Below are 9,542 nucleotides of genomic sequence, written 5' to 3'. Positions count from 1 at the left end.
TCATTGTGTTTATTGATGATATCTTGGTCTATTCTAAGACCAAGGATTAGTATGAGGATCATATACTAGAGGTTTAGGAGACTCTGAGGAAGGATAGGCTATACGCCAAATTCTCAAAGTGTGAGTTCTGGTTGCGCGAGATGTAGTTTCTAGGCACCTTGTCAATTAGAAGGGTATATTGGTTGATCCGGCCAAGATTGAGTCTGTGATGTAGTGGAAGGTTCCGAGGTCTCCATCTGAGATTCGAAACTTCCTTGGGTTAGATGGGTATTATCGAAGGTTTATCGATAATTTCTCTAGGATTACAATTCCGTTGACCAGGTTGACGAAGAAGTCTGTTACTTTCCGTTGGGGGTCTGAGCAGCAGGCGGTGTTCGAGACTTTGAAGCAGAAGTTATGTGAGGCTCTAGTCTTGACCCTACCAAAAGGGGTGGATGACCTCGTAGTATAATGTGATGCATCGATTTCGGGTTTAGGTGCAATTTTGATGCAGAGGGGTCGTGTGGTAGCTTATGCTTCGAGGCGCGAATTATCTCACTCATGATTTGGAGCTGGCAGTGGTGTTCTTCCTCAAAATTTGACGTCATTACTTGTATAGGGTTCTTTGTATCATCTACATGGACCCCAAGATGTGATGTAATCATCTAAAGTTCTTAGAATTCAGCTCATAACTAGATTTACTTCTAAGGTTTTTATAAAATTCAACATTATCTTCCGCTTACATAATTTTTATAAAACTAAAACTGCACCACACCGAAAATTTCAATTTTTGTAATGCTAAACCGCACCATCAGTTTTTCGGTTTCGGTTAATGCAGTTTTTTCGGTTTGCGGTTCGCTTTTTGCTCACACTAAAAGTTGATGTGGCATAGAAAAAAATGAGTGGTAGAGTGTGAGTACATCCTCCGGTCTTAGAGTTTAGATCTATAATTGATCAATGCTTTTTTTCTTGGCAGATACTGTTCTAGTGTTTGGTATAGGCTGACAAAAAATCCGCTGGACCGAAAACAAGCAACATGCACACACAACGGGAGGGCTTATACAGTAGTGGACCTGCTATAGTGCACGAGATAGCATGAGTTACTCTTCACACGTTTTTTTTAACTTCTTTTTAAATATAGATGCAATCCTTTTAAAAAAACATTGTGCAACGAGTTACTCTTCACATGTTTTTTTTTTTGTTGTTTTTTTTAAATATAGATGCAATCCTTTTAAAAAACATTGTGCATCGAGTTACTCTTCACATGTTTTTTTTTTTTTTTTTTTAATTTCTTTTTACTTATAGATGCAATCCTTAAAAAAAACATTGTGCAACGTCTAGGGTATTTTCCACATCTTTTTCAAGATCAAAAGCAAGTCCTTATCTCATCTTATTCCATCTTTCTCATTTCCGTTTTTAACATTAATCTCGGTCCAGTCCAGTTCATTCCAATGAATGCTTAACACAACACAATATCGTCATGAAGGAAAACAAAAACCAAACATTTCAACATCATTGAAAAATAGTTGTTTAGAAAATTAATTCATAAGATGATTAAATATTCAGAAATCTTAGTAGTCCCCACCAATCGCAAAAACAAAACACAAAACAAAAATTACAAGACAACAACATCATTTACGGTGTCATCAACACCGTTTTAATGTAATTAAGAACCTTTTCCACGTTCACTGTCCACGCAACTGAAACCGGTGAATAGCCCGTCCACGGATTATCTGAATTCCATCTGCATCACACTCACACATTAACCAAAAAAAACATGTGGGACCGGTCAACTTGGTCAAATGCGTGTTAAGAAATTACCTTTTTAGCCCTTGGTCCATAAGGGTATGTCCTACACAAAGCCCTTGTGTCTCAACCCTAACAACCCCCTTTTTGAACACGAAAAGATCAGGCCGAATTAACGCCACAAAACAGACAGGGTCATGAAGGAAAACTCCTGGAGATAGATATTAAGAAAATATTTTTTATTATTAAAACAATTGTTCATTTATATTTTATATGAAAGAATTAATAAATTTATACCATAAACACCATCTGATTTCACATGCCAATCTCTGTAGAATTTACTACTGTTGCACAAAAACTGAGCATGCTTCCCTTTAGACTTTCTCAGTTCATCAAGATCATCATCTGAAAATCCATAAATCTTGATTATTCCAATTTATAAAAAAAAAAAAAAAAAAAAAATGGCAATTTCCTTTTTTTTTTTTAAATAAAAAGTGCATATCATATACTGGTCAAACCTGACATTTTGACTTGTGTTGTGATGTTTATGCCAATAACATCTATATTTGCACCAGAAGTGAAAACAATATCTGCTGCTTCAGGGTCCCCGTATATCTGTAATTACATATAATAATTAACATCAGGAAGCTTTAAATTTCTAATAAAAAATTTTAAAGAAAAAAAATATTTCAAAATTTTATTTTTATACATTTGCTTCTGCAGCTGGATTAATATTCCCAAGTGCAAAAAAAGCTCCACCGAGTATGACCACTCTTTTCACCTTATTTACAAATGAGGAGTCCCTTTTGATGGCCTATATTAAAATAACAACCAATTTGTATCACAATTAGTTTTTATTTTTTTATTGGTTATGTGATTATAAACAAGATTTGCAATTTGAAACTTACCAAAGCCAAATTTGTAAGTGGACCAAGTGCAAGTATAGATACTTCACCAGGGTATTCAGAAACTTTATCTACTAAAAATTCTGATGCTGATTTTTCTACTTTTTTTAATTTGGGGGGAGGTAGATGTAAGTTTCCTAATCCATCTGATCCATGGATGAAATCTTGAATCTCTGGCTCTCCTCCCTGTCACAAAATTAGAGTTTAGTTCAAACATAAATACAATTTTTTTTAATTATAAATGGGAAAGTAAATTGTACCTTTAGTGGTTCAGAACTACCCTCAGCAACAGGAACATCCAAACGTCCTGCAATTTCACACTATCCTTTTGCACATGAAAACGGGTGATTGATCATGTACAAGTTTAAATCTAAAATATTTGAAACTTGGAATTTTCAAGAAATGAATTTAAGAGAGAGAGAGAGAGAGAGAGAGAGAGAGAGAGAGAGAGAGAGAAAAAGGAATACCAAAAGTAAGGCATTACGAGTGGCATCTTTTGTGGAAACATTGCCAAATGTAGTTGTTAATCCTAAGATATCTAAGTTTGGTGTCTGAAAAGCCATCATGATTGCCATGCTGTCATCTGATTCAATATCAATTCAGGAATATTGTTATATTTAGGATCAGTTCAACTTTTTAATCTATCAAGACTTGAATTTGTATATCAAGTATGTCTACAACAGGGGCATCTTTGTCGTTTTGATGTACAACTGAATCTAAATTCAGATTTCAGTTTCTTTGTTCGAATTGAACTATGTTTATGTTTGACTTGATAAGCAATTGGCTAAATCTCAACTCAAAGATTACAAATCATACTGGATATTAATGGTTAAAAGATGAGAAAAGTCATTCTACATAATTTAAATCTGAGTATTTGCAGTGGAATGATTTACTGATTACATAAGGTTTAATGATCATCAATAAATTAAAGATATAAGAACACGCATGACAGGTACTATTTCTAATCCACAAATGCGGTGAATATTGTTAGTTTATTAGATGATGCAATTGGTCGCGATTGCTTGATTTCAAAATTAAACACTGCAAAAATAAGACACAAATGTGATTGTTGCGATTTGTAGTCACAATAACCAGTTTAGTATGATTGACAAAAACAAATTATGATTCTAATTCTGGGATTATTTAGGTCAAAATAATCGGCTGTAAGCGAGGATAATGGGCAAAAAATCTGATTATCGAGTTGCTTTAATCATTTGATTATCTGATCACGAAAGTTGCAATAATCACCTAACTTGGACATAACAAACGAGCACAAGAACCATACAAACAAATTTCACAATCCGATAAAGTCTAAGTTAGTCTCAATTAAATACAATCAAAAGAGCTTCAAGTTTAGTATTTAACTTCATCAAGCATAGAAATTAGCTCGATCAAACAGATATTGAATAAAACAGCGAATTAAGAGAATATACCAATGCCAGGATCGGTATCGATGATAATCTTTTGAGAGAGTCCACCATTGCAGTACGACACCAACGGAGGGGAATCCATGGATTAGGTCCCCAACTTCTGTCCCACAAAATACAGATGATCAGAAGTGTCAAAATCTGGAATAAAAAGGGATCAATCGCCCTTCTCTTTACTTTACGGTTTGGTGTGGGGCCGATAGTCTGAAACTATGATCACAAGAAAGCTACAGAAGCGGAATCTCCCATCTCTCTCCAAATAAAATTATGATTTTTTTTTTAGAATCAGCTTTTCAGTGAAAAAAAAAATCAAAATTAAATGGGTAATTAAAGGATGGTTAGAAAATTGAGGAAATGACTAAACTAGTCATTTTTCCTGTTATCTATCCATAAATAGTCAAAAGAAAATACATTAATAAAAAATAGCTCATAAAAAGTAGTTCGGTCAGAGTGACTACGGTTAAAGGCGGAAATATACGGTTTTAAGCAATGAACTACTGTTTTGCCAAATCGTCTACTGTTTCGGGTTAACTATAAAAAAAATCATTTCGAAAATCTAAAACCGTATATTATTTTACAACCTACGGTTTTTTTTTTCGACGATCTATGGTTTCCCAAACCGTAGTCTATGATTCTGGGTAAAAGTCTATGGTTTTATTTTTTATTTTATTTTATTTTTAAATAAATAGAGAGTAGTTTTACAAAAAAATTAAATTAAATTAAATTAAAACCGTAGACTTTTTACCCAGAACTGTAGACTACAGTTTGGGAAACCGTAGTTCGTCGAGAGGAAACTGTAGGTTATAAAAATAACATACGATTTAATATTTTCAAAATAAAATTTAAAAAAATATATATATAGTTCACCCGAAACAGTAGACGATTTAGCGAAACAGTAGCTCACTCTAATTACCTCCAGTCTCATGGACTATTTTTGGACAATTATTAATTTTTGGTTATTTTTTTATAGGTAATTAGAGAAAATCACTACATCACCTCTCTCTCTCTCTCTCTCTCTCTCTCTCTTTCTCTCTTTATATATATATATATATATATATATATATATATATATATATATATATATATATATATATATATATATACGGAAAAGTTTAATAGAGAACCAATATGGATCAAAGAACCAAGGAAGCCATCTTAACCATCTATTTTCTTTTAATCTTGGTCATTAATCCTTAATTAACAAAAAAAAAACACGGAGGGGCATTTTGGTAAGTTCAGCGTCTCATTTAATATTCATGTTTGTCTTCGTTAGCACCTTCTGTTACTGTCATTCATCTTCTAACACTAATCGATCCAAAATCTCGCCTATTCTTCGAAATCTCAACCTTTTTCATCAAATTTACTAATAGTTTCTTCAAATTTCAGCTAATAATCAGATATTTTTAACATATATTCATCTTTTGTTTATGATTATTAGGTCAATTATGGACTTTGATTTTACCGTTTTTCTTCCGATGCATTGTTTATCAATCTTATTTTTATTGTTATTGTAATCGTCTGATTGTCAAATTCTCTTGATTTTACCGTTTAATCTTCAAATTGTTATGTTTTTATTGTTAATTTGATAATTTTATGTCGTATGTTGAATATTCGTTTGATGTTACTCTTTTTTTTGGTTTTGCAGTTCATGATCAATCATCTTCAAATATGAATACTGATCATTCAAATAGCAGTAATTCTTGTTCAGATTTGCATTCAATTATTATAGAACAATCATGTAAGTTTTTTTTCTTTATATAAATTACACATTTTAAATATATTGTAATAAAGTATATGTTTTGTTTGGTTTTGCAGTTCATGATCAATCATCTTCAAGTATGAATATTGATCATTCAAATAACAATAATTCTCGTTATAGTTTTGATTCTCGTTATAGTTTTGATTCTCGTTATAGTTTTGATTTTGAGCTCTACAATACTGAAACTTTTAAGCTTGTTCCTTATGATAAGTTGATACATAAGAAGCGTTTCAAAGGATTGTTGTTTGATTCGTTGGACATTGCTCTTGACTTTTACAGGACTTATGGTCAAGAATCTGGTTTTGATGTGAATTCAAACAGCAATCAAAACTAGTCATTTTTCTAATTACATTAACCAAAAATACCCCACAAAAGAGTAGTTTGGCCAGAGTTGACTACGGTCAAAGGGGGAAATCTACGGTTTCGGGGCAATGAGCTACTGTTTCGCCAGATCGTCTACAATTTCGGGTCAAAGGGGGAAATCTACGGATTTTGTGTTCCGCAGAGACGCCTCTGTGGAACCTTAAAAACCTCGAAATTTTTTGTCTTTTAGTGTTGCCACCTTATTTCAGCAGAGGTATGCTAAGATCCTCATAAGGTTAAACGGATCCACAGAGCACTCTCTTCGGATCTTGTAGTCATTTTACAAATTTCGAACTTTTAGTGTTGCCATCTCATTTCAGCAGAGGTATGCTAAGATCTTCATAAGGTTAAATGGATCCGCAGAGCACTCTCTGCGGATCTTGTGGTCATTTTACAAATTTCGAACTTTTATGGTTTAAAGGTGAAAACACCCCTTAAAATATGGTTATTTCATGAAATTTCTATATGAAATTCGATAGTTTCGGTTCATGGAAGAAACAGATAACAATAAGGAGTTTAAATCTTATACTCGTCGTCTCATCGTAGGAAATACCAATATTTAATGTGTTTATTTTTTTATGATTAGCTTTTTATATATAATATAATTAAACCATGTAAAATAAGATAGTTTTGTAAAATAGAAAATAATTTTTTCTTGCATATGGTACCATAATGTGCAGTGTGCACATGGATGTCCCGCAATATGTGGATGGACGTATAGAAGGTGTTTTATATGTGGAAGGATGTATAGAAGGTATTTTATTTTTTATATATGTTTAAAATTAACCAATTCAAATTAAATTGATGAATCCATTTAAAATCGATCAACCAAAAAAATCAATTGTAATTTAATTAGCTCAGTTCCAAAATTTGATTATCTAAACTGAATCAGTTTAACGGCCCATTTTCAATAAAATCCGGTCCAATCCGATTACTATCAATTATTACCCAAAAATCCTATTAATATATACTATTTAATAAATACTTTAATGTATATTAAATATTTATAAAGCATACGCGTATGTGTTGGAAAATTCAAAATCCAACTATTAATTTGATTGGATCATTAAAATCGACTATTCGGAGTTGTGGCTCGGATCAAGCACCAGCCCTGATGGTTTCTCTTTTGCTATGTTAAAGAAACATTGGGATGTGGTTGGAAGCGACTTCTACTTTGCACTAAAGTGAAGCTACCGGATACATCTACAAAGGCTGCAACTCATCTTTTATTTCACTCATCCCCAAGATTCAAGACCCGATTACTATAAGTGACTCCCGCCCTATCAGTTTAATTGGTTGTCTGTATAAAACAATCTCTAAGATGCTGGCTGAAAGACTAAAGAAGGTGGTGCACCTGGTAGTCAGTCTAGTACTGCTTTTATCAAAAAAAAAAAAACGTTTTATACTTGACGGTCCGTTGATACTTAATGAAGTGATCGCATGGATAAAGAAGAGCAAGAAGAAGGCATTCACTTTTAAAGTTGATTTTGAGAAGACATTTTACAGCCTTAGTTGGGAATATTTAGACTCAATCTTGCAACAGATAGACTTCGTGATTAAATGGCGAACATGGATACATGGGTGTCTATCGTCAGCAAGGGTGTCAATTCTCATCAACGGGTCGGCATCAACAAACTTTTGTATGGAGCGCGGGATCAGACAAGGTGACCCGCTATCACCCTTCTTATATATTATAGCCGCAGAAGGATTACATATAGCGATGGAGATGGCATAAGAAAATGGAATTTTTGAAGGTATTCAACTTCCCCATCAGGCCCGATCATCTCACACCTCCAATACGCAGATGACACTATTTTCATGGGTTTTTGGTCAATCGAAAATGCGAAGAACTTGATTAGAATCTTAAGATGCTTCGAATTATCATCAGGCCTTAAGGTGAATATGTCCAAAAGCAAACTATTTGGTTTTGGTACCCAGTCTTGCGAACTAGATCTAGTGGCTCGGAGTTTCAATTGTTCGGTTGGTTCTCTTCCGTTCATATATCTTGAATTACCGGTTGGTGCTTCTATGGAAAGGACGATACACTGGACCTATCATAGAAAAATTCCAAGCAAGACTATCAAAATGGAAAGCATCTTCATTGTCGCTTGGTGGCCGATTTACGCTTTGTAAATCAGTATTGAGCAGTCCGGGTTCTTTTTATTTTTCATTGTATAAAGCTCCCGTCAAGATTATAAAAACCCTTGAAAAAATAAGAATGCGGTTCTTTTGGGGGGAGACCTAGAATCGAGGAACATGCCATGGATTGCTTGGGAAAAGGTTCTTGCAGCCAAAGAAAGAGGTGGACTTGGAATTGGCAGCTTAAAGGCTCATAATATAGCGTTATTGGGGAAATGGTGGTGGAGATTTAAAAGCTATCCCAATAGTACCTGGGCAGAGGTGATAAAATTCATATATGGCAAGGATGGTGGATTCTCCAGACCCTCAGTAGCAAAGAGAAAAAATGGATGTTGGGATAGAATTGTCAATCTACCCAAAATATTAGGGGAAAATCAAGTGACTTTTTTAGAACACTTCCAATTAGCATCTAGGGACAATGGAGCAAACAAATGGGTTTGGTCACTTGAGCCATCAGGAGTATACTCAGTTGCTTCTCTCAGAATCCACATTGATACTACAATCCTTCCTATAAGTGAGTGCATATGGTCTTGGAACTATCTAATCCCTGGAAAACTGAATATTTTTGCGTGGAGAATCTGTCATGGCAAACTTCCATCCATGGCCAACCTTTTGAAATTGGGCATTAGCTTATCAAACCTGTGCAAAATGTGTAATGGAGCCCTAGAAACTGAGGAGCATGTGTTTGTGGACTCCCCAGTAGCACATGAAGTTTGGCAACGGGTCTGTAGATGGTGGAGATTGTTGGAATATCCTATAAATTCGATTCGAGATCTATTAGATTGCAAAGAAAGGCTCCAGGGTCACGATAGGCTGAAAAGGATTCATGAAGCAATAATGATGGTATTTCTTTGGGTGATTCGGAGATATAGGAACCTGAAAGCCCATTCTTCAAACACAAACACGAAACCGTATTCAGCACTGGCTTACGAGGTACAATCGTTATCTCTTCTTTGGATTAATGCAAGGAATCGAAGAGGGCAGAATCTAAGATGGTGGGAATGGAGTTGTGATCCGATTTTAGAATGCTATTGTAGGCTATAGTTTTGGCAGATTTTGTTGTTTTGGTACTTTCTTTCCTTTCCAGTACTATACTTTTGTACCCCTAGCCACTGGCTAATTTTGCTTTTTTTTTTTAATTCCAGCTGCCGTTCAAAAAAAAAAGGAATCTCGACTACTTTTATCAACATCATCAATAATAATAGTAACCTAAAGTAGTAAATG

The 9,542-nt window shown here is 34.2% G+C and overlaps 1 protein-coding gene across 1 annotated transcript; it reads right to left on the bottom strand.

Annotated features, from left to right (window-relative positions):
- Nucleotides 1-1,491: 1,491 nt before the first annotated feature.
- On the bottom strand, nucleotides 1,492-4,328 carry LOC111905027 (uridine nucleosidase 1). The gene is made up of 9 exons (XM_023900710.2): nucleotides 4,064-4,328; nucleotides 3,098-3,213; nucleotides 2,891-2,950; nucleotides 2,634-2,816; nucleotides 2,435-2,539; nucleotides 2,244-2,340; nucleotides 2,023-2,130; nucleotides 1,801-1,936; nucleotides 1,492-1,723 (listed from the first exon to the last, which is right to left on the bottom strand). The coding sequence occupies exons 1-9, from the start codon at nucleotides 4,140-4,142 to the stop codon at nucleotides 1,615-1,617; spliced, it is 993 nt and encodes a 330-aa protein (XP_023756478.1). The 5' UTR covers nucleotides 4,143-4,328; the 3' UTR covers nucleotides 1,492-1,614.
- Between the last annotated feature and the right edge of the window lie 5,214 nt (nucleotides 4,329-9,542).

Source organism: Lactuca sativa, chromosome 1 (genome assembly GCF_002870075.4).
Source record: "Lactuca sativa cultivar Salinas chromosome 1, Lsat_Salinas_v11, whole genome shotgun sequence".
Taxonomy (NCBI): Eukaryota; Viridiplantae; Streptophyta; class Magnoliopsida; order Asterales; family Asteraceae; genus Lactuca; species Lactuca sativa.
The sequence above is the reverse complement of the archived record's forward strand: the minus strand, read 5'-3'. Positions and strand labels throughout refer to the sequence as shown.

Bases quoted from the DNA above. Each gene is read 5' to 3' on its own strand.
- LOC111905027 (XM_023900710.2), bottom strand. From the start codon at position 4,142: ATGGATTCCCCTCCGTTGGTGTCGTACTGCAATGGTGGACTCTCTCAA. The intron at 3,214-4,063 runs GTATATTCTCTT...ATATTGAATCAG, and splicing joins CGATACCGATCCTGGCATTG to ATGACAGCATGGCAATCATG. The intron at 2,817-2,890 runs GTACAATTTACT...ATTTTGTGACAG, and splicing joins GTAGTTCTGAACCACTAAAG to GGAGGAGAGCCAGAGATTCA.